Below are 24,570 nucleotides of genomic sequence, written 5' to 3'. Positions count from 1 at the left end.
GCATATTAAGAAAACCCAAGTCTGAATTCTGCAAATTGCCATATTAAAAGACCTGACTTTCAAATAATAGGTTCTCAGCATTTTCTGAAAATCACTCTCTTTCTCAGTTAGATACCAAAACTTAGTAATTTTGGAAAATGTAGTCCTAAGGAAAAGTGAGTAGATTATTTTCTTTAAATGTAAGGTTTCTGACAATGTCAGTAGGTGTCCAGGCAGAGAGGATGCCTGGTGCATATTCTGTAAATTATTTTAAAATTACTTGTTCAAGTTTCTTAGCAGGTTGGTCTTCTGATCATTTTTTATAATTTGTTCTTTATTAATCAACATTCTTGTGCTGTAAGAGAAAATGAATGTGCTCAATGCACACTTTTAGTAAACGTTCTTAGAATTATCAGACCAGAACTAGATAGTCTTCTAACAAAGTGAAGCACTGCTGTTTTTAGTATTCATTATGCAGAGACTAAATAAATACTCCATTTATATTCATCTCATTTTAAAAGCTTTTAAATTTTTAGAATGCTGTTATAAAATAATTGACCACTTGATAATGCAGCCATAAAATTTCATTAAATTGGAAGCAGGAACTGCTGTTGAAACTGGATCATTCACTTTAGAAAAGCATCCATGCTGACTTCATGTATCTGATTACAGCCATGGCACTACTGAAATTTTTTCTTGTGTTTAGATATCATTAGCATTAGGCTTCCTTCCCTACTTACAGTGTAGTTTGTTTAATTCTTACTTCCACATGCTGCCTCTTGTGGAAGCTGAAGTTCATCAGGCTCTAATTAAGTCACCTTGTCACAGCGGGGTCAGCTGCTCCCCACAACATGCCCTGTACATGTTCTATGCAGTAAGCATGCTCCTGTGTTTGTCTGCCATGTCAGATTGCAACACCTGAGGCTTCCTTCATCTGATGAGCTTCAGCACAATCTATTTTCTTACTCTCTGCAAGAGCCTCAACTTCATGGAAAGCCTAGGATTACAGTTCAGTAATATTAAGGAACACAATGCTACTTGTGAACAAGGCAGAGAAAATTATTTTTCTCATTATTCTCCTCCTGTGGAGAAAAGAATAATCCCTTCCTCCCACAGGTATGCATTCTTTTTTTCCTTCTGATCTCTCTACTTTTCATGTTTAAACTTTATTTGTGGATGCATTATGTTTTTGAACAGAGTAGCAACAGTCAGTTTTTCTTCTGCTCCCTGAGATGCTCCAAACTCCAGCCTACGTCACTGAAGTTAGAAGTTACCATTTCCTTAGAGTTTGGCCATACAATCTTCTCAAAGTTCTTCTACTTAGATGGAATTTGTGAGGTTAACGATTCTCCATGGCTAGCTCTCTTTTGAAATGTCCTTTTAAGGACGTGGAGAGGCAACTGTGTTGCATGTTGAAGTAGATTTTGCAGAGGGAGTGAAGCTGCCTTTGCCAAGAATTCCCATGTTGAATATATACTATAGTCCAAATTGCCATGGAGCCCTCTGTCTCTTAGTCAAGTTATGCAACTTGATTTTATTCAGTGTTTCATTACAAAGTCTCAATATCACTTTTTAATGCTTTCTCTGCCTCTAGTAAATATCTCTGATAGATACATTGGAACACTATCACTCATAAGTGGTAATTAATGTTAGACATAGAGGCTGTAGAACTTCCCCAGTCCTCCTGATATGCTGTCTTTATATATCCAAGTTCCTAATTGTTCTTCAGATGCAGTATGCTACTGTTAAACATCCGTCATGTCCCCCTAGTCTTTTTCCAGAATCTGCATCTCAGGACTGAGATTTACCCATCTGTTTTACAGTCTTTGTTCCTAGATGAATAATCTCATATTGGGATCTTTTTTTATTTTTTAGTGGCAGCCTATTAATTGATTCAGTAATCACTGCATCAGGAACCTTCTTCTTTTCACTATATATTACCCCTGTTGTTTCTTGCAGACTGTACTGGCAATTGCTTTATGTTTTCTTTTCTCATCAATTAAACTGTGAAATAGCATAAGATCCTTGTGCAATCCTACTACATACACACCCATTGAGTTAGAACTTCCCACTCAGGACCTCTGAGTTGTGTCTTGACTCTGTTTGGTGCTACGAGTAGGGGCTGGCTTCTGGGCCACCTGATCAAAGCAATGCGGTCACCAGTCAGATGGCTCAGCCAGGCCACAAACAACTAGCATATGTGCTGTGGTCTTTTCTCAGCGTTTTCTAATTAGGGGCACATGTCAACCCTGACCTACACAAGAGAACAGATATTGTACTGTTTTACCACGTGCAAAAAGCCATGTGTTCTCTGTACTTATCAAAAAGGCAAAATTTTGCTTAAATCCCTGGAGAATTTTCATTCTTGTTTATATCTATGAAAAAGCTCTATTTGCTTTAAACCTTCAGAATGATGAAGAAAATGGGTGATTCAGAACTCATTGCTACCTTTGATATAGTAAGATACAATAACTTGATTCCCTGATTTGATTCCTGGAATTTTATCTCATTTACAGAAAATTAGATTTATCTTTTATGAAGCTGATGAGTGAACATTGCCTGATTATACTAAACAGAAGAAAGGAAATGTTCCTGCATGGATATTTTGTCTAGTGTGTCCTTACTGACATCTGAAGTACTTTACAAGATGAGATTTCCAATGTTATATTGCTTCCAGCAATTTTAGCTTTACCAACAATTCCAGACCACTGAAAACAGCAAAGAATTAAGTCGGAGCAGTCAGGAGGTTGCATAAAAATCTGGGAAGAAAATCAAGTTAATTTTGTTCTGGTCTAAATACTTATCCTCAAAACCTGACTTTTCTGAATCTCACCTTCCAGTGCACACAAGTTAATACTGAGTTAATACAGTGCATAAGAAGGGAATAAAAAGAATTCTTTGTTTAGATCCCTACATAAGTAAGTCTTTGTGTTTCTCTGTTAATATTTTTCTCTGCATCAGGTCCACAGGAAAGGCAGACTTGACAGTTTTTTGCGTTCTTTTCATATTATTCTTTTTGTTTGAGATTCTATAATTGTAGTCAGAACACAGATGACATTTTTCCACATTCAAGTTGCATTTTAGCACTTAGCATCTTAATAAATAATCAGAATAGTGATAGATTGTCTATACAGTACAAAGGCACCTAGACAAGTTCTAGATGTGCCAGCACTGGAACCTCAAAGGTATGGCTACAGGAGTTCTCTGCACTCTGTTGTGTGTGATACTTTTGCAAGATTAGTTTGTTTATGTGGCATTGCAACACTTCCCTGCCATTAGTTTTGTCAGAATTGCTATTAGTGTGCAGGATGATGATAATTTCACCAGTCTTCTCTATTGGATGTCAGGTGAGCAAAGCCTTCAAGTTTACAATTTTTAATGCTTTGTCTATAGCATTTGATTCATTTCCAGATGCATCTGTGATTTGTGGCTGGTTTTTTTTCTGTTTGTTAGTTTGCTTTGTTTTGGTCAGTAAATGACCTGACTAACAAAGGTTGCTAGAGAAGGCTGTACAATAAAATAAATCTAAAATAAAAATCTGGCCTTGTTGAAACTATGTCGGTCTTACTTTCAACTTCTACAGTCTTCTCAGATTCAGGTACTACTGAATTCAGAAGCTGAATTCCTGCAGAATTCCTTTGATATGAAATCTGCTTATTGCGTTATCATTATGATTACTAATAATATTTGTTAATAATTTGTTAATAATAGCAAAGAATAGATGCATATATTTTTAAGTTCCAGTTCAGACAGGTAAACATCTGTACTTCTGGCATGTTGCAGTACAATTTAGGATTTACCTGGGCTCTCTGGGCTTGCTGCTGACAGCACACCATGTCTCAGTGCACTGTTGCCATTAACACGTTCGTACTTCCATTTGTCACCAAAAGCTTTCTTTTGTTTCCAGGTTTGGCAAGAAATCCCGGCCTGCAATGTACGATGCAACCCCCATCGCTTATGAAGATTACAGCCCCGATGACAAACCTTTGGTTACACTGATCAAGACAAAAGATTTGTAACCTAGTGTATCTTTTTTGGATTATTTTTCAAAAGGATGGGCTACTAACCTAATTTAAATATTTTTAAGAAGAAAGCATAAGTAATTTAAAACCATTAGATGCTTCAGAATTTTCTGTAGAATATTTAAGAACCAATTTTCTGCAGCTTTTAGTTTGGATAACTATTTTAAAACAGAATTTGTGAACTTCATGAATTACATTTTAATGTACCTTGAGCTCTATAAACTATAAGCTTATGATAGTGTGTGCTTTTTTCTTGGTAGACACTATTACTAAACCCAGATGAGTTTCTTGTGCTTGTTACAGAACAGAAAACAATAATTAATGAGGAGTTCTTTATGACATGTCAGTGCCAGCTTTCTCAGTAGAGGTAGGAAAAATGTGAAGCATAATATGATATATAATATATCCATTAATTAAAAAAGTCTAAAATGTTTGTGTTGTGAAGAAGAAACTAGTAAAAATTATTATTCCTAATCTGAATGAAATAGCTTTTGCCTTATTCCATGCATGGATAGATAGCCTATTTCTCCATTATTTCCTGAAAGTTGCTGGAACATACTCTTGAGTTGATGTTTGACATTTTTGTAATAGTATTCAGGCTAGGCCTTGTATAATAATTAAAGTGCCTCTTGAGGCAAAGTAAGGGCATGATCCTTTAAGCATTGAAATCAATGAAAAAGCTTCCATTGACTTCAGTGGGCATGGGATTAGATCCTACAATTGGACTGAATCTATATTTTTCTTTAAAGGTTGAAGTTTTTTATATTGTGAGTAATCTAAACATATGGTTTGAGTTCTTTGTTTCCTAAGGTTGTTGATGTACAGTATTGTTTCATGAAATATTGTGTATTTCTCATAGTGCTTCTAATTTAGGATCAGTATGGTTTATTTGTGGCTGTATTTGATTGCTTATGGTCTTCTTAAAATTCTCGCTTATTTCAGAAAATATTGAATAAATGTTATCAAGTGAAGATTGCACCTGTTTCTTTTGTTTTTCTTCATTTGAAAATGTCTATAATAATCTGGAAGGATATGAACATATAATGGGCTATAAATAATGCCTATAGAGCCATCTTCTTTCAGCTCTTAATAGTCTGAAAATAATAAAAAAAAATGGGAATTTATTGACAAGATAGGTTATTTTGGCAGAGATTAGCCTGGAGAATGGCAGAAATGGAAAATTAAGTGATATTTCTGGTAAAGTAATGTGTCTGAGCTTTCAATGTAAGGTAAAGAAGAGGATTGACAAAGCTTCTCTGGCTCAGGTTTAAAAACTGGCATGAAAAATTCAGGTTCAAATCCATATTTGGCTTAGTTTAGGATGACCTACAATGAAAAGCTCTGTTTGGTTTTTTTTTCGTTCTAAAACTAATACCCATTTACAGGTGGGTGTAATAAACCTGGAAATAAAACATGTAGTAGCTGGTTTTAGTAAAATCACTCCGTATGATAGAAAAGCACAGCTCAGAATTGTCTCTTAACTGTCGGAATGCCTGGGTGGTTGAATGTGGCAGCTGTCAGTAACAGCATGCTATGGTTGAATTATAGAAATGCAAAGTGCATTTTTGAAACCCAGAATACTTTTCCCAATAGGCTTTATCTGCTACCTTGGGCTTTCTTGTTGGCACAAGACAAGAAAATTACTAGTAATTTTCCTAATTGAGACCTAATGAAATGATTTGAGCCTCCCGTTCTTTTTCAGGCATAGTTTGCTGGGACAAGTGTAAATTTGCATGTGTTGGCTGTCAGACTTTTTTCATTCTTTTTCTTTAGTATGAAAACTTTGGGTTATAATGACTTTTAGGTGACTTCCATAGATGCTTTAAGAACCCCTGGCAAAATGACACTGTCAGAAAGAAGCAATACCCAATGTCATTTTTCGTATCTTTTGTTGGACAGGGGCAAATACATTTGAGTTATGATTGTTTTGCTAATCATATAGAAAACAAATATTCACACCTCAGAGTTTATGGCCCTTTCAGTGGTGAAATTAAAATTGATTTATTTTAGAAGAAAAACTACAAATCTTTACGAAGTAGGGAAATAAGAAGCTTGGTTGTTCTAGGGAGTGTGCGTATTCGTGCTCCATATTTTACAAGAGAGATGTTGCAATGAGCTGTAGCCCTTCCACATATAAATCACACCTTTGTAGTGATTCTTGGCCGTTCTGTATTTCTCTCAAGTGACTGACCTGAAGGATAAGTAATTTGTAAGGAGCTGTCAGCTTGAAGCCTCTAGCTTCAGTAAATTATCCTATGTTTCCTGTGAATTTTGCTTTGAAAATTATTTTTCCTCCTTCCAATTTACTTTATTGAACTCTGATGACATGTTATACATGCTCTGTGCCTGTATCTGTGCCCTTCAGAGGTGTTTGTGAGGCACTGCACTGCCTGTTAAGATGGAGTGGCCCTACAACCCAGAGGGCGTAAACCTGTCCTGAGATTTCATCACAGCTCGGAAGCTGCTAGAACAAGTTGTTTACAATCTGTATACCACATCATATCTTTCTGAGGATAGACATGCATGGGGACACATGACACTGGTTATTCCATATCCTCTTCCTAAAGTAGAGGATATTCTTTATTTATTTGTTTCTGCATAGAGAACAAATACATCTGTATAGCAAAACCCACCTGCTATTAAGATACTACACATTGTATTTATTTTTTCTCCAGCTCATCCAGATGCAGAAAGGGGTCTCTGTATGTGTTTTGAATGAGCTAATGGCCTCCAGCTCTCCTGCAGCTGGGAAGAAGTATCGTCACTGACTTCCAGTGCTTGTGTGCACCCCGAGCTTGGCCATTTTTCTTCCTTATCCCTCTGGAACTAGGAGAACATCCCTGAATGTTTTCCTGCAGCAGTGTTGACATCTATTCTTGTGTGCCTCTTGATGTGGTGGAAACTTGCAGCTATAGCTCAGAGCTGTGACATGTCTTACATCAGGAAAATGTCACAATTTGCATAGATTCTGGAGTAAATCCAAAATGTTGAAGATGGTATCCTTGTCCATGTGGCCAACTGCAGTGGCCAAAGAGAACAGTTAAGCCAACCTATATAGATAAGATACAAATCCTTTTTAAGCTATAAAACATATGTCGTCTAAATGCATACTTATGTTCATTCTTAAAACATTCCAGTGCAACCTGAACTGTAGCTGAGAAAAATGAACCCTCTTTTTATGTCTCATCTCCAAAGCATGTGCTTTGAGCATTCACATGTGCTCTTTGTGGCTTCCAAAGAGGGTATGTGGCTGTCCCCTGGGTTCGTGTGGCTAACATTCAGCCCACCTTGTGGTGCTACTGGGAAGGCCCTGATGTGTGGTTGGCATTGGGTGCAGCTGGGAAGGCCCCAAAGCATTGCTGTGCCAGGTGCAGTGACAGCCTGGACCACTGTACCGGTGAAGTGAGTGGAGGGTGCAGAGTGTCAGCACCGGTTGCAAGCCTTCATCAGCTGCATTTGTTCTCAGCTCATGCTGCTCCTGTCAGTGGAAGGACCAAGTGGCCTGCAGCCAGGAGCTCTGGGGCACTGGTGATTTCTGAGCACCTGGAGGAGGCCTGAGGCACTCTGCCAGAATGACCACTGTGCTTAAACCCTGCAACAGAGCCCCCAGTCTGACCTCACTGAATTTCTGTCAACTTCAGATGTAGCTGACAAGTGTGCTGCTGTGAGGGAAATGAGAACTGGAAAGAGCGAAGCCTCATGAGGTGAAATTTCAATTGCAACATTGATGTTTTCATCCTATATCAGATTCATTTCTTGGTTTTCCTTCAGCAGATCTTTGCTGAGAAATGCCTGAGCAGATAAGACATTCCTGAATATGTATGGTTTCTCTTTTGATAGCAATGGGCACCTCATGAGAAATAAATGCAACACCACTGAATGTTATCCTGTGTATGGAAGACCAAGAGGAATTAAACAGCTCCTCCTCACTTGGTTTACTGGAATTATGAGTACAGGGAACTTTGCCCCTACACATGGCTGTCCTTCTCTGATTCCTCTGATTCCTTTTTCACATTGCCCACTGTTGGAAAGCTTCTGCATGTTGCAGTGGGAAGGGATGTGCTCCTTCCTTGCAGCCAAGAAGATCCAGCACAGCACATCCAGCACACTTGCTGTGCGAGCCTCACCAGCTTTGGTAACCTCTTTTCGTTTCACTGCTGCCATGTCTCCAAACTTTGCATGCTATCCAGTGGTTGAGGTCTGCTGTTTGTCTGTGCTCTCTTGGTCCTGGCCTTAGAAAAGAAGTGAAAGAAAGTTCGGTCTCTAAGCTATTCCCAGCCATGGAAAGTTAAAATAAAGAATATATTATCAAGATCTAATGAGATCATGTATGTTCCTAAGCAATAGGAGCTCTGGGGCAGCCTAGTTTGTGCCCAAGCCCTCTCTTCAAACCTTTTGGCTACTGTGAAAGAGGTGGACAGGTCTATGGTGTTCAAGCGCCTTCTCTTTTGCAACAAAATTGTGTGGTGAATTGTTTGTTTGCTTAAAGTACATTTTATCTCTTGGAGCCTATTACTCCTGTGAAGTACTTTGTACAAGCAAGTAAGCAGTGAGAGAAGGGCAAAGCACTTTGCTCATGCCAAATGGGAGATATGAAGCCCAAGGACCTGGGCTCTGAACTGTGCTTTTCTTGTCTCAATAAGTTTGTCCTCCATTCTGACTTTGGCTGCATATTTGCTAACACTACGTGACTGTGCAGGGTCAGAAGGGATGGCATGATGTGGATTTGACTCTGAGTCACCTTTACATCCATCTTAAGCATCTTATCAGGGAAACAGGACTGGCCTGAGTCCAGTCAGAGAAATCTGAATTCTGCTGCTGCCTGAAATAGCTGGAGATAGATGGGCCAAGTGCAGTATACTCTCAGTCCTCTCAAGGTCCTTCTCATCCTGACACACCAGTCACACTGCAGGGGCTCACTCAGTAGCTGTCTTTGTACTTCCTAACTCTTCACTTTCCGCTTTTGCTGGAAATGACCCCTCTTGTGCAATTTCTGTGTTGCAGAGCACCCTTTGTGGGACTCAGCTTCTGAATCCTTTATATTCTCTGTTCTTTCCCCTCATCATTTGGAAGAGCTCCAATTAGGTGAAGGTGATCCCTTCTGATGCAGAGTGGGTCAACCAGAGAAAACAAACAAAACTTCAAAGTGCTTATGCCACATCCAGCCACATCTGGGCTCAGTTGGCGTCATTCCTTCTGCAGTGCAAAATGGGTAACAAAAACGACCTCTCTGGAAAAGTCAGCTTTCTCAGTTATTATGAATTCCAGTTCTGAATCCTCCTTTTAAGAAGTTTATGATAAGATGATTATTGTAAATAAGCTTCCCTTCTAGCAAAGAATAAATCATCAAATAGGCTTCGTATGGTGAGATCTTCGGCAAAGGAATGTAAATAAATATGCTAACAGAATAAACTTCTTTATCTGATGTGCTGAGCAGAAAAGGCACAAAGTTAATCATTTAGGAAAATAAGCTTGTCTGCTGTGCTTGCTTCAATAACAGGCCTGGAAGAATCTGAGGGAAACAGTCTGCTCTAGTTCCCTGACCCCGTGCTTTTTGCTCGAGTTCCACAGATCAAGAGAGATCCTGTTTATCAATCCAGAGGCAATGTTGTCTCCTCAAAGAGATACCCATCAGTCTATATTTTTGCTTTATTTCTTTTCCTGTGTACTGGTCTTGTTCAGTTCAGAGGTAGACCTTTCCAGCAGAACAGAGATCTCCTATGAAGCTGGGTGTGACTTCTCTTTCACCTACTGGTGATGGTACATACATGAACAATAATTTGAGTTTGTAATATCTTAAATTTTGGACTCCATTCTTGTTTCCACATGAGAAAATTCATGTACTCATGCATATGATCATACATGAATGTCAGTCCACCAATGCTTAAAGAAATCAGAGCGTGACTGTTTTGATCTTCATCTCAGCTTTTTATTGAGTTACACAGATTTGAACCAATTTGAAGTACATCTGGCTGGAATATGAGCCAGAAACAAGTTGCACATGTTAACAAAAAATATGCGTAGCTGTTGTGGAATGAGAAAATAGCCTAGTGCAATGTGGATGATTTTTGCATGCAGTAGCTGCCAACACAATTAGTTTGTCAGCAGAAGACTTACTTTCATTCCTCAGTCATAATGGCTTGAGGGGTGATCACTGCTGAAAGGTCTCAGCATACCTTGCATTCTTCTGTTGCTGGTGCTGTCTTCTGCCTTGTCATTCTAACACATTAGCATCTCAGAGAGAAGCTGAAACTGTTGGTACCATGGATGAAGACAAGAATGGAAATCAGATGCAAAATTGTCAATGAAGTGTTCCTAATTGGAAATTTCTTCACCGAGGAGGAGTGGGATGAACTTTTGACACTCTTCTTTGACTCATCTACCTCTGTACATTTTTTATCAGATAAATCTCTTCTTCTTCCCTTCTCATAAACATTTCAGATGATGCAAAACTGCATCTGGTATTGTGTCAGGGTACAAGTATCTCAGAATGACGCTGCTTTACCAGAACTGTAGTGTTTAATGCCTGAATGAAACATTAATGAAGATGGTGGTCTGTAGCCTTTGTGAATGCCCTATTTTGTCCCCAAGATATAGCTTCCTATTGTTTCCTTCTTTCATAGTCTCAGCATGTTGGCACAGTTATATTTTTGCCCCTTTGGAGTGTTTAACATACAAATAAGAAGTCAAGATTGCTTGGAATACTTTCTCTACATAGCACATGTTCACATCAAAATATCACTACAAGATGCTTCTGGTAACTGTCAGATTCTATGAATTTGACCTGTGAATGTGTCCACAAGAAAGTAAGAAGTGTAACCTTGCTTCTCAGGCTGGTGGCTTGGAGCACTTCTGTGGTTTGAGGGAATGCCTCTGCAGATCCATTCGCGGCCTTGTGAGCGTTGTCCCACAGCTGTAGCACGGGGAGACCACAGTAGGTGCCTGAGTTCTTACCATGAATTTACTACTGTCAGCACAGCCCTTGAATACTCAGGTTAGTAATTTATCCTAAATTCAAATTGCATGTAATTAAATGTGATTTCTATGTATTAGAAAAGCTAATGAATGTCTCTGAAATGCTCTGAAATGAGTCTAAAACAAAATTTCCTCAAACTTCTCATTTATCTAACCACTTACATTATGGCTTAATACCTGCGAAATGTATGAATCTGTACAAGTTCTAACAAAAAAAAAGTCAGTCCGTTTGAAAACACAATCAATGCCCTGTTGAATGTGGAAGCAATATTTATGACAGTTCTCTACTGACAACTCTTTAATGCCCTTTGCTTTGTGTATCTGCCTGTGAGGAACCAACAATTTGTTAAATAGCATCAGGACATCTGTCTAAAAAATAGTTGTCCCATCTGATGGCTATGCATAGATTCTTCTATTAAAAAAAAAAAAGAAAAAGAAGAAGGAATAAAATAGTATTTATTTGCAATAATGCCCTGGAAATTATATCTTATGCCCTCAAGCCTATGAAACCAAGACACAGAATCTCAACTTCTACTCTCTCTTCAAAGTGGTCTGCAAATATGACCACTGTGAATTTCAAGAAAATGTGTTGGTAATGAGTTTCAGGGCTAATTTAATGGATGATAAAGCTTCATTTACCCCCACCACTTTCCAGAAGGTTGGCTTTTGCATATCTTTGGAAAAATAATGTTTCAAGGATACTGCCTCTTCAGGGTCCAAAAGTCAGCTTATTTCTTACACCATATTGAGATAGAGAGCGCGCATTATAGGTTCCAGATCTGATTCATTTTCAATTTTTTTTCATATAAAACATGACTGAAAATAGACGTAAATCTAAATATTAATCTATGTACCTGTTTTCTTTATCTGCGTGGCTCTATCGAAGTGTAAAGCTGTGCCTGATTTTGATCAGAATACCCTGGCCCTGCTTCAGGGGCTGTAAAGGAGGAGAACCAGTACCAAATCTCTCCTCTGGTAACTTCCAGCAGAACTGCTTGCATGGCAAAAAGAAAGAGAGTACTGAGCTTTTCCTTTTCGTGTCCTTATGATTACAACAGGGCACGCCTTATCCACAGCAATCCCCAAGAAGCAGGGGTAGGAAGGTGGCCCTCAATTTTATCCACACATAGCCCTAGCCTAGAGCATCTTTGTTAATCTTTTGGGGCTAAGACTGATGTACTAAATCAAAACAGAAATGTGGGGTTGATGGCAGGCCTTTTAATTGCATTCTTCCACAGGAGTCATAGGCAATTTCCACAGTCTCTGCTGCCTCTGCACCTGTAGGACTGTGAGGCTCTGCAAGCACATCCTACTCAGGGCCAGATGGCTGCTGCTTTCGAAAATATTTTCTTAGGGTTTCTCTAATTTCTTCTCTTGAATAATTCGACCAACTTCCCTTAAAAACAAGCCTTTAAAGTCACCCTATGAAACTGTGGTGTCCCTGGTGCACTTAGCTGGCTCAGTGGGAAGAGGTGCCAGGTGATGGTGCTCCATTCTGCTGGGCTTGGTTCAAGTTTCCTTCCCACACTGCCCCCGGCTTTGACTGGCTCCCTGTCACAGCTATCCCCATGGGCATAGTGGGTGGCACTGGACTGACCTTCCTGTTCCCTGTCTGAAGAGGCCAAAAAGTGGTTAGTTTGGAAAGTTGGGAGTGCTTTCCAAAGAAGTGGGAAGCTTCCACATGGTTTTATCACTATACCTGTGCATTGCAAGCCTGTCACTGGGAGACTGAGACTTGCAGTGGGAAGAGTTGCAGGTCAGCTCTAAAACCTTTTAGAAATCACACATGCTCTGGGAAATGCAGCTTTCTGATTTGAAAGTGTGTGATCTTAGTCACAGTGAGAGGATTTTCCCGTGCAGCCCAGTGTAGGATTGGAGCCTTGCTGCTCGTGGGCAGCTGCGTGGGATGGAAATCGGAGCATAAGAGGACAGTGCAACATCATGGACTTCAGGGATCTCAAATCAGCATTAACTCACTGAAGACACTGTGTTTGTTAGATCCTGTTGAACTGCATTGATATTCTAGAGTGCAGCCTGTTGTTGTCTGGCTCCCTGTATCGCATCTGTCATGTGAAGAAGGCAACCAGGAAATAACTGCCATGATGCAGAATAATTTCTTTCAAGGATTTTGTATCTAAGATGTGCTATCCATAATGCCTTATTTGTGGCCTCTATGTGATTCCAATTCCGCCTATTATTTTAATTTGAATGCATATTTCAGTTGTTTTCCCTTTGTATTGCTTGTAATAGAACCAGTCTGTCAAAACAAAAGGGCCAAATCTCATGTAAACAAGGAAGGTTTTGCTTTCATGTGTGCCTATTATGTCATCTCACTTTCATCTTACCATGAATTTGAATTTGTTATTGTTCTACATATAAAAGGTGATGATCAGGTATTTTTATCTCCAGTACCCAACACATTGCTTCCCCTTTTTCCCATACCCTGTGTAATCCTATGCACGATAAGGACAAAGCCTGGAGGAGATTTTGAGAGGCCTGATTAGGTGTGGAATTAATCAGTTTTCATGCATGTCATTTCCACACACAGATTATCTTAGAATTCCAGGGAGATGCCTTCATTCCTCGTAGCCTTGAGGAGTTAATGTTTTAGTACATGTGAGATTTAAAACAGGGAAGTAAGCTTTTTAAAACATGTGAGATTTAAAACAGGGAAGTAGGCCAGCAGCAATGACAGACATGCCAGGTTAAAACCAGCATTTCTCACAGTTGTGATTTACTTGTCAATATATGTTGTGGAATTTGAAAGTTTTCACTTGGAGTAATAGGTTATTGAATAGTAAATATGGAGATGCTTTAATGAATTTTTAAAGTTTCATGTCGCACACTACAAAATTTCTGTACAAATTGGTTTGTGTTCTACTTTTGCTCTAGTTGAGGTGACTCCTGTCTGAAGAGGAGCGCAAAATCTTCCTACAAAGCAATTTTCCTACCCTGGCAGTAGGTCTGATGCTGCCCATGTTTACTCAACTGTTTTTCAAGAAACTCTGATTTTACATAAACCATGTGTTGTTTTTTTCCCTCATTTTCCATCTGGCAGTACCTCTTAAGAAGGACAGAAATTGTGGGCAGAGAAATAATATCAGACCAAGTTACTAGTTGTATGGGAACTGCTGAATCATGGCCTGAACCACTGATTGGTCACCTGGGGTGAGCACCGAGTCAGCCATGGGGGCACAGGTGAAGGCGATATACCTGTGTGATTGGGTTTGAGCCTGGTTCCTGAGCCTGATTGGGGTGGAGCCTGGCTCCACCTCTCCCAAACCCCATTTAAGGGCTGACCACTACCAGGGAAGGATCTCTTCTTGGAGATCCCTCCCACGTGGAGTCCCCTGTGAGCCTTGACATCCTGAAGGTGAGCCATCTTCTCTTTTGTATTATTTGTATCTTATCTATATAGAACTACCCAAAGTATACCATCATCTGTACTATTTCTTTGCGAAGTACCATCCTTGGGAGTTATTTACCTCACACTAGTTAAATGCATTCTTCATTCAGAAGCAGCTCTGCCCTGGAAATTCTGAGGATTCGCTCTCTCTCTCTTTTTTGTTTGTGTGTTACCTCTGATTTAGATCCCTCTTCTTCAAACTTTAATGTCAGGATTGACTTATGAACCCAATTTTCTGCCTTACATTCTGCAGCCGTAGTTGGCAAATCCCTTGCCTTGGCATGAAGATGTGTTTCTCTTTGTTGCACATCAAAGAGGCACACAACTCTTAAATCACTTCAAAAAGACAATGTTTCATACATTTTTTTGAAAGGAAAATGCAAATTGTATCTCATAATGTAGAAAAAAATTATCTTATGAGTAGATTTATCGCTTGTGCACAAACTGCTCTGGCTGCATGACATTGGCATTCTGAGCAATGGAGCCACCCAGCTGCTCCAGCCAGCCAACATCAGTCTGTTTAACCAGTCTCCTGTTTTAGCTTGAACCGGGTTCCCAGATGGTGCTAAGTGAAGCACAGTCCAGCTGTACTACTGTACGGGGGTAGGCTTGTGCTGAAATTTAAGCAGGAGCCTAATGAACAGATAGCTGTTAATTTTATGTTAATGTATTTTTGCATCTTCTAGAGTTGAAGAAGTTTTACATATTTATAGAGTTCATCTTTGAGTTGCAAAACTTTGTGTAATCATGTGTGAGACGTTGATGGCATCAGCCTTGTAACCTTGGTGGTGGTTCTGCATTCCCTCTGGTTCCCAAAAACTCAGACAGAACTTGAGCCCTGTTACATTACCAAACACAAGAGGCTGATTTCTCAGCTTCTCTGACTGGTTTGTAAACCAGTGTTTACTGCCTGCATAGCTGTTTGCCAGCAAATCAGTTCACATCAGCCCCGCAACATGTGTTAGAAAACTCCCCACTAATCAGTGCAGTGCCTGGGAAGGAAGTAGTTGGAAATTGTGAAATCTAGATGACATTGCAAATCGTTTTCTTGCTGCAGAGATGCTCTGCAAACAATTTGGACCGCAGATGGTCAGAAGTTTATTTTCTCAGTAAATTTTCTTATTCAGAGGGGATATCCAATGCACACAAGATTCATTCATTATTTATTACCTATGGTTCTTCATTCCTTTTCATAATTACACTGTCTTTAGTACCCTCCCTAAAAACAGCTTCTCTACAAACACGTGATCCTTCTTTAGTTTATATTGCTAAAAAATAGAAGTAATTCAAATTAAGTACAGTGTCTCATCTCTGCAACTCACAGAAGAGTCATGGGCAGGAGCTGTGAGCAAGTCCTGGCCTTAGCTTGGTGTAAAAGTGATGTGGGATGGCTGTGACCTCTGAATGCATTTCTGGAGGGAATATAATAAACAAGTATTTAATGATCATCACAAGCAATTCACAAATAAAAGCAGTAAAATCAGAGGTGCACAGAGCTGGTGAGCTCGTATCAGGTCTCACTTCAAATTCTTATGGTCCTAGAATGGAATAGGAATGGAAGTGCCCGGTATGTGTCAACCCAAAGATTTTGGCAGTGGGCTGCCTGCAGCTCCAGAGCGGTGGCTGTCCCTTGCTGCTCCCTCCAGGTTTTCCTGGCTGCCCACATCCCACACTGGTGTGGCCTGAATTCCCTGGCTCTGGTGTGAGGCTGTGAGCACAGAGCCAGGAGGCAGCTGCCTGACCCCTACCAGGCTTTTTCCTTCCCCCTCTGCTTTGCCATTGCCAAAATCCAGGGATTTGGCCTTTTAAAGCCACGAGAGCGCTTTGCAGTAATCTGCACACTTTGGCTTGTCTTGGTTGGTGGCTTATTGTTGTGTTGGTGTTGGTATGGCCCATACAGTCCCACACGAAAAACAGGTGACAGAAACTACCTTTTTTCTTTTCTACAGGTGAGACAAAAAATGGTAAAAACAAGGGTACCACGAAACAGCCAAATAGGTTCCTACATAGGCATTGCACCCAAGCACTTACTTTTATTGATTTATGAACTCAGCCAGCTGTAAAGTTACCCCTCAAGCTGTTTTTGGCTGAGGAGGGGGAGCTGATGGGTGCTACAGGAGGGTGGGATGTTGCCAGCTGAGGAGGTTTGGCACCAGCGTGGCCACAAGGACACCTGGCTCCCATGGAAACCCCAGCAAGCACTTTGCCAACAAACCAGAGACTGAGACTTCATCACACCCACATGCCTGGCACAGAGGGGTTGGAGAACGTGCTGTATCTGAACCTGAATGATCTCCTTTCCTTCCCTGGGGTACTCACTGCTGCCTCCATTTCACAAATCATTAACACCGCGTTGCTTCAGGTTTACAGCATCTCCCGGTGCCGCTTTAAAACACCGGCACAGAGGCTGATGAACCACACGCACTGAGCAGAAGCGGCCCCAGCTGCTCCGCCGCTGGTGGAGCTGCGCTCCCGCACTCGTCCCAGAGCTCCTAAATAATCAGAATAAAGATGACTGCCGAAATTGGCGGTGCTGCACTGTTGGGATTATACGCAGAGCAAGTATGTAAATAAATTTCTCTTTCAATTTACCAAAGCAAAATACTGAAAGGCAACCGAGGACCTTGGAGATATGTGATCAGCATTTTGTCAGCATTTGAGTGAAAAATCCTCGCTGCTGAATTGCTGCTGAATAGCAGCCATGCTTAAGCTCCTGAGTAGAGAGTACAGAGCCAGACCTATAGGTGCTGCTGCGCTTATTACAGAGCATACATCTGTCATTTAGATGTCACTGTAATTTAAGATGCTTCTCAATAGCCACCAAAGCCTGCAGGTGGACAAATCTCGAAGCCCACGTTCCTGCTGTCAGCAGCCTGCTTGTGTCCCATGGATGTGGTATTGGGGCCCAGCCTAGCTGTGTCCTCCCTGAGCAGCATGTGGCTGTGCCATGGCCAGCCTGCAAGCACACGTGGTGCCACACGAGCTGGGAATCTGCAGCCTGGTTTTTGCTTGGCTTTTAATGGTGATGCATTGGCACAGGCTGCCCAGGGAGGTGCTGGGGTCACTGTCCCTGGAGGTGCTCAAGAACTGTGGAGGTGTGGCACTGAGAGACTGGTCATGCTCACGGTGAGGATGGGCTGACAGTCGGACTAGTCGATATTAGTGTTCTTTTTCATCCTTAAGGCTTCTGTAATTCTACCCCTTAGACACAAAGCAGAGAAAATTCCACGTTATCTAGCTTTGCTTTCTGCAAAAGATGGAATTCAGCTTAAAAATACATTTATTTTTACTCGAAGTAGAATAAAGCTGTCAAAAAGAAAACATCCAACCAAACAAAAAAACTAAAACAAAAGACAAAAAATACTTTCAATTGCTTGGATGCTGTATTTTAGGTTGCATTGGCACAAAGCATTTTTTTCTGAAAAATACCAGCAAGTTCATATTGATATAGATTGGTTTATATCCTTCATCCATGCAAGTATACTTTTTGCTGGCAGTAGGTTAACAATGTTTCAGAGTGTGTTTTGTTTTCAAAAGCAAAGGAATGTGCTGCTATACAGCCCTTACACTGGGGTATGGGATGGTCCAAACCAACTTCAATAACGAGGAGCCATTGAGACAGAGAAAAGTCCCAGAGTCACTGGAAAGGTTTCAGATTTATTTTGTGAATGGAAGTGAAATTGGTCTCATTGTATTCATTACCCCTTTGAAATGGGAGATCTCCCACAGCAAAACGTCACGTTTTTGCCCGGTGACCACTGGGACCGACCCGGTAACGCGCTGCAGCCTTCAGAGAGAATCATCTGAACTCACTGCAGGAGGAGAAACTTGAGATTTTGGCACGGTGAAAGGAAAATTAATAGAAAAACTTTCGTATCTTCTTACGAGCACATTCTGGAACACGGCACACATCCTGGAAATATTAATTCCCACTATTTATTTAAGCAAAATACCGGCTGGGCACAGAGCTGCTCTAATGCAAAACAGCTCAGATACCCCATAAAAATGATGCTCGGATTAAAATATTAGAAAGTCTGGGTAAGAATGACCTCATCTCGGTGAGCCCGTGACATGAAGTCACCCGAATGTCATCGATCGCTTCCTGAGCTCGGCCCCAGGGGCTGCACATCCCCGCGCGGCCGTTCCCGCGTGGGGCAGCGCGCTGCACGAAGGAGGCACCGCCGGTCCCGGGCAGCTCCGCGCGCGGTGCCCGCTGCCGGGATGCACGCACCGCGCGGACCGCTGCGCCACCCGCGGCGCCGCTGCTGCGCGGGTCCGCGCGTGGCTCCCGCCCCCGCGGCGGCCACGCGTGGGAGGAGCGAGGGCGGAGCGGCGGGCGGAGCGCGGAGCGGAGCGGGCCGGCAGAGCCGCGCTCGGTGCCCGCTCGGCAGCGCCTCCCGCCGCCCGGCACCATGTGGCAGCCGGCCACGGAGCGGCTGCAGGTAGGCGCGGGTGGGGCGAGACCGCGGGCGGGCGGCGGGGCTGGCGGGGCGTCCCTCTGCCGCAGCGCCGGGACTTCGCCGCAACTTCTTCCCGGCCCGCCGGGGCCGTGCCGCTCTGTGCGGGGGCTGCCCCGCCGCCGGCGCTTCCCGGAGGGGCTCCGGTACCGGCCACCCCCGCCCGGGACGCCGCGGGCGCTGCGGGTTTGGGCGCGGCCGTGGGCAGCGCCGGGCGGGGCGGGAGAGGAGCGGGGCCGGGGGTGCGGAGCCGCTGCCCCCGGGGGTGCGGGGCCGGGCAGCGCGACCCGGCCGGCCGGGCGCCAGCTCTGCCGTCTCTTCTTGATGTCCGCTTTTGTGCGTGTCTCCGTATGAATAAAATCGGGGTGAGGTGTGAGACACGCGAGAAGAAATCGAACTCACTTTGTAGTTTCACTGTGTCGACTTCTTGCGGCTCGCAGAGCAAGTGTCCGCTGAGCGACGAGCGGACGTTCCGAGCGAGCGCGGGGTCTGCCTTAGCTGCGTGCAGTGACCGGTCCGTAACTGCGTCGGCAGAATGTAGAGTTTGCTCTGATACCCGCAAGCAGAACATTGAGGGGTTTGGTTTGAGTTGTTCCTGAAGCCAAGCTGAGCAGGTCTGTGGGCTGCGATCCTCACCAACTGGGAACGGGAACGATCATTTTTTCTCGAAATGTGTACTTTTCTCTGAGATGACAAACTTGATTTTTGAGGATAGAAGTGATGGTTTATGGATTTCAGCACAGGGGTTATGTAAACGCACTGTGAGCTGTTTGTTTCCCCGCGCTGTCCAGAAGCCCTTGGGTACCTCACACAGAGAGGTGACCCGGGGTGGAGGGCGGACCCTGGGCCCACTGTGGGGCTGCTGCACCTGCTGGGGGATGCTGCAGAGGAGGGACCTGGGGCTGCACACGGCACTTGGGACGAGAGAGAAGTGGAGCAGGGCGAAGGAAAAGGGGAGTGCTGGGTTGGTAGTGATGCGCTGCCTGGGTTGCTTGGCCTGGCTTCCAGCACTCAGGTGCTGAAACTGAGGAGATCCAATGTAACAAACAGGTGATAATGCCAACAGGAGGCTAACAAGAATTGAGTGCTTATGCTTCATAAAGTACCAGTGTGTCTTATTCACCTTCCCGATGTTACAGCCCATGAGGACTGTGTTTTTGCATCCCGTGGCCATGGACATGACCACATGCTGTGAGGAACTGAGGCTGCTCGAGAGGGCTGCTCTGGATACCTCTCAGCAATGGAGGCCCACGGACAGGGGAGGCTGTGCCCTGGGACGTGCCAGGGCTCTGCACCACGCAGCAGTGGGCATCCACCTGTGCACCTTGCTGTTGGATGGCTCTACCTGGAGGCTCTGGCCAGCTCAGGTTGCCCTAAATGCTGAGTGCATGTATGTCATTGGGAACTGCTGGAAAGTGTGTGAAGAGCTGTAGGTCTGTCAAAAAAACAACACAGTGTGATCCAAACGTGCAGTTTTAAATGATTTGTTTGCCAGTTCCTGGCGTGGGAAGAAGGGGAAGGCCTTGGAAAGCTGCAAGAAGCCAGCCCTTAGGAGTTCTGCCCTCTGACAAGAGGTTAAACAGCAACACGGTGAGCAGTGGGCAAAGTGAGTGCAGTGTGTGCCATCAAGTAGGAAGGGTGCTCTGAGTCACTGGCAAGCGATCTCATAATTGAAAGTTGGACGTACACACGAGCCAGAGTTGTGTGGGTGATAGAATGATATTCCCAATTTGTTTGGATGCCTTTTTCTGTTACATTTTTAATTTGAAATGCCGTCATTTGAAATAGCCCGATCTCTATGTCTGTCTCCAAGAAGACCTGTGTTGTGCATCACCAGCCTGGCCAGAGCTGCTGGCAGTGCTGCCTGGCCCTCCCAGAGGGAGTTGTGCAAGACCACAAATACTCATTTTTTCCCCTTCTTTCCATGTCAACATCTCAGTCCAGTTTCAGGTGTCCCATGTTTTTGTCCCAGGCTGTCTGTCTCTTACTGCCCACATGATGTGAAACAGATCTCCATGCCACCAGGGTGCTCAGTGAGGCTCCTGCTTCCCTGTCATGAGTAGGGAGGGTGCTGGGCATGGGATCTTGACTGAAACAAGGGCTTCTTTGGGTATTGTGGTACTGGGTAGAGTTGGTGCCTTGCACTCCATGTTCATGTATTCTACAGTTACAGTTATGCCATGTTGCACTTTAGCAGCTGTGTTCAGGGGTGACCATAGCAATTCTGGTGCTGTCTTTTGTAGGTTGTTTATCAAACTGATGTATGAGTGCAGGAAGTGTGGAGCAGGGGTCACTTGCTCAATGTTTTCATGAGTTCTATATGATGTCAGTGTGACCCAGATGCATCTTGCATCAACCTCCAGCTGTAGCAAAGTGCAGGTCTGTTATTAGTCCATGCTATAGTACCTTCAAGTACTTGAAGGGGTAGTAAAAGGGTAAGGGGAAATGGCTTTAAACTTAAAGAGGAGAGATTTAGGTTAGATGTTAGGATGACGTTTTTAACTCAGAGGGTGTGAGGCCCTGGCAATGCTGCCCAGAAGAGCTGTGGATGTCCCATTGCTGGAATTGTTCAAAGCTGGGTTGGATGGGGTACTGGGCAGCCCTAGCTGATGAGGGCAACCTTGTCCATGGCAGAGGGGTTGGAGCTAGATAGTCTCTAAAGTCTCTTCCAACTTAAGCCATTCTATGATTCTATAGCTCTGCTAAGAAAAATGGCAATGACTGTTTTCATTTTTCTCTGTATTTCTTTTGGCCTGGTTCTCTACGAGGGTGTCTGAGTCAGCTGTGGAAATGGCTGCCTCGGTCAGCTCTGCTCTGCCCACTGAGGACAGCTGTGATGGGCACTTGCCTTCTTCTGTAGGCATGTGGTGATTTGTTGCTTGTGGGTCTCCTGCCTCTGTCCTACATAGTATGTAACATGGCTGCATATTTCTGATCTGGGGATTCTCATGTAAAATATGCTTATATTCCAAGTGTACTAGCTCCTGTCAAGTTTCATGGTCTGTGCTGAAGTTTTTGGCTTTGGCTGAGCACATACAAGAATCTCAGCAGGCTCCCAGTGGAGTACCTAATGGAATTCAATGGATTTAAAGAATAAGCAAGAAAAATGTAAATATCCAGGTTTCTAGAATTTCCTGGAAGATACAATACCACTTTTTCTTCAGCAGTTCCTTCCCTTTCCCTTTCTGCCATTCTTTCTCCCATAGTGACATTGGCAACATGACTTACTTATATGGGACACTGCAGGACTGTGCTGCAGGTATCAGTGGGCTCTAGTGTGGTGCTTACGAGATCTGTGATTTTGCAGGCAACATAGGCATTAAAATTTTCATGCTCAGTGTAAGAGAGATCCTCTTTGTGCCTCTTATGAAAACTTTTCCTGCTCTGATTTCTGCGGTAGTGTTGCTGGTTTGTGTTCAGGCAAATACTGGGGGAAAGCAGTAGACATATGGGTGCCCCATCTGCCAGAGCTGGGTCTGGGATGCGATGTGTGTGGTAGGGCTGCTGTGCTGACAGGGACTGCCAGGCTCAGCCATGGGTGCCCTGTGCCATCTGTGCGTGGGCTCATTGCGGCGTTTGTGGCAGAGCACCATGGTGGTCACAGGCAAGGCTGCCTGATATTTGTCTTGGCCATGTGTGGCGGTGTCCTTGGTTGAAATAAAGCTGAAACTCTTCTGAAATCTTTAAAATCACTTCCAAATGTACCCTCCATGTTTGGTTTGGGATGTGAGGGTCACAGCTGGGATTTCAGAGCTGCTGGTTGCAGTGCTGCTCCTGTGAGGGCTCAGAAGTGTTTTTTGAAAACAACCAAGGTCTTAGCAGAGTTCCACTGGCCTGTCTGTGAGATGACTGGTATTTGCTTTGAAACCTAAATTTTCCTGGAAGCTTGATGCCAGACATTGTTTCTAGATAATAAATCCCGGGGGGTGCATAGTTTCCGAGTTCAGGCTGTCCGTAAGCCCTGTTTATAAGTCTCTCTGCTTTTCCTAGCACATGTGGGCAGAGGATCACTGTGTCCAAGTACATTTTCTCCAGGAGTCAGAGACACAGCAGTGCTGTAACCCTGGCCATCCCTGCACAGAGCTGTGCCAAGCCCTCACTGTGGGGATGGCTCTTGCTCTCGCCCCATGGTGGTGCTGCTGGTGGGCTCACAAAAGCGGCACTGCCTGCTCCCATTCCATGTTGTGCTGCTGCCTGTTTCAGATGCTTTTCTTGGGCAAGCTCCTACCTCTGGCTGATTAGTTGCTTGCTTCCTGCCCCATACCTCTGAAGGGGCAGAGAAACCCGTTGTCCCTGCTCTCCAACACCATCCAGCAGCTGAGTGTAAACTTCATTTCTGTGTGCAAACAGCAAGGTGGGGATTCTCCCTTTTCACCTGGAAATCTGATCCTCTTACCAAAGCCTGCAGTTTTGGGCTGTTTCTGGGTAGAGATTTAATAGCATATGGCTGCAGTGTGTTCTCATACTACTAGAATTTATTTATTTCTTTAAGCACAGTTCCAAATGTTTTCTAATGCGCTGTGAAATAAAGTGAGAGGTGGTTTTGGGTAGCTGGGTGTGACAAAGCAAATTGAGTGACGCAAAGCAGGACATTTCAGGCCCTTCTTTGCTGGTGCGTGTTTGACTCCTTGTGCTCAAAGACTTAGTTTGTTAATTCTATAACTTGCGCAGCTCTTGCAAAGTCCTTGGGAAATATGTTTCTGTGGAATTGCTCTCTTATCATCTTTGAGTCTCTGATGTTATTTAACTCCACACCATTCAGATAGAGATAAAAACTCAGTGTAGCTATTGATTCAAGTAAAAAAGGTGCAAAAATGGGTGCTGGGATCTTGCTGCATGACCTCCACCTCCCATGAACACTGCCTTCCCAGGTGGCATGCTGTACATGTTGCTTGTTTTGCTTCAATTCCTTGTGCCCCATCGCCACATGTTTTGAATCTACTGATGCGTTCAGACTTGGGGCTGGCAGACTGTGGCTAAATACACGCAGATTATATGCCTCCACTGCCACCCAGGATACAGATCAAACACCTTTCCAGTTTCAGGAACACTGCAACCCTTCCCTGAAGAAAAGCCAGCTCTGTGCAGAGCACTGTGCGATGGCTTCGAGGTAATTGGGTTGCGGTGTGCTTGTCTCTGTCACCAGTTTTATGGCAATGTCTCTGCATCTGTTTAGATGTAATGTCATTTGAGATGCTATTGGTGCTTTCAAATCAACTTCTCATCTTGCTTTTATATTTGCAGCATTCAGATGCATGTCTACTGAAAAATGCAGGATGCAGTCAGTTGACACTGTTTTTTCAAATTTTCGCAGCATATGGAATAGCTCCTCTTTAAAACAAACACAAACAGATTGTAAGTGTAAAGCACACAAACAGCTGTCTAGACAGAAACTGCTGCAAGACATGTATAGCAGGGCTGATACTACTACTGAACTCTGGTTTTATTAAATATTATGTCAGAAGGAAAAAGTGAAAAGTATTTGAAATTTAAGCTTGAGTCATGTGGATGCAAATGTTCAGGGAGTCTCACAGCCCAGTGTTTTGGCATCATATAGCTTCAGGAAATCTTTCAGGCATCAAAGTTTTTATACCAGTTTGCTACTATAACTTTGCAGCAGTCAGAGACCTTTCAAACAAAGCTGCGTGAAATGCAGCAAGCTCATCTGGCACCACTTAGCCTGTGCCTTTTTTCTACGTTGTTTATTCTTTGTAGAAAATGAATGGCTCTG

At 43.3% G+C, this 24,570-nt stretch overlaps 3 protein-coding genes across 3 annotated transcripts in view; 2 read left to right on the top strand and 1 right to left on the bottom strand.

Annotated features, from left to right (window-relative positions):
- The window catches only part of DNER (delta/notch like EGF repeat containing), a 105,983-nt gene extending 101,021 nt beyond the window's left edge, over positions 1-4,962 (top strand). Inside the window, exon 13 of the mRNA XM_065748565.1 lies at positions 3,887-4,962. Coding sequence (XP_065604637.1) covers positions 3,887-3,998 — 112 coding nt within the window. The 3' untranslated portion in view covers positions 3,999-4,962. The remainder of the gene's footprint in view (positions 1-3,886) is intronic.
- The window catches only part of ZBTB38 (zinc finger and BTB domain containing 38), a 308,794-nt gene that overhangs the window by 271,934 nt on the left and 12,290 nt on the right, over positions 1-24,570 (bottom strand). The window lies entirely within an intron of this gene.
- PID1 (phosphotyrosine interaction domain containing 1) overlaps positions 18,742-24,570 on the top strand; it is a 78,787-nt gene continuing 72,958 nt past the window's right edge. Inside the window, exon 1 of the mRNA XM_065748562.1 lies at positions 18,742-18,824. Within this exon, the coding sequence (XP_065604634.1) occupies positions 18,795-18,824 (30 nt within the window). The 5' untranslated portion in view covers positions 18,742-18,794. The remainder of the gene's footprint in view (positions 18,825-24,570) is intronic.

Source organism: Cyrtonyx montezumae, unplaced genomic scaffold (genome assembly GCF_038088225.1).
Source record: "Cyrtonyx montezumae isolate F1298 unplaced genomic scaffold, pur_monq_1.0 scaffold_5, whole genome shotgun sequence".
NCBI classification, from domain to species: domain Eukaryota; kingdom Metazoa; phylum Chordata; class Aves; order Galliformes; family Odontophoridae; genus Cyrtonyx; species Cyrtonyx montezumae.
This window is presented reverse-complemented; position numbering and strand designations above follow the sequence as displayed.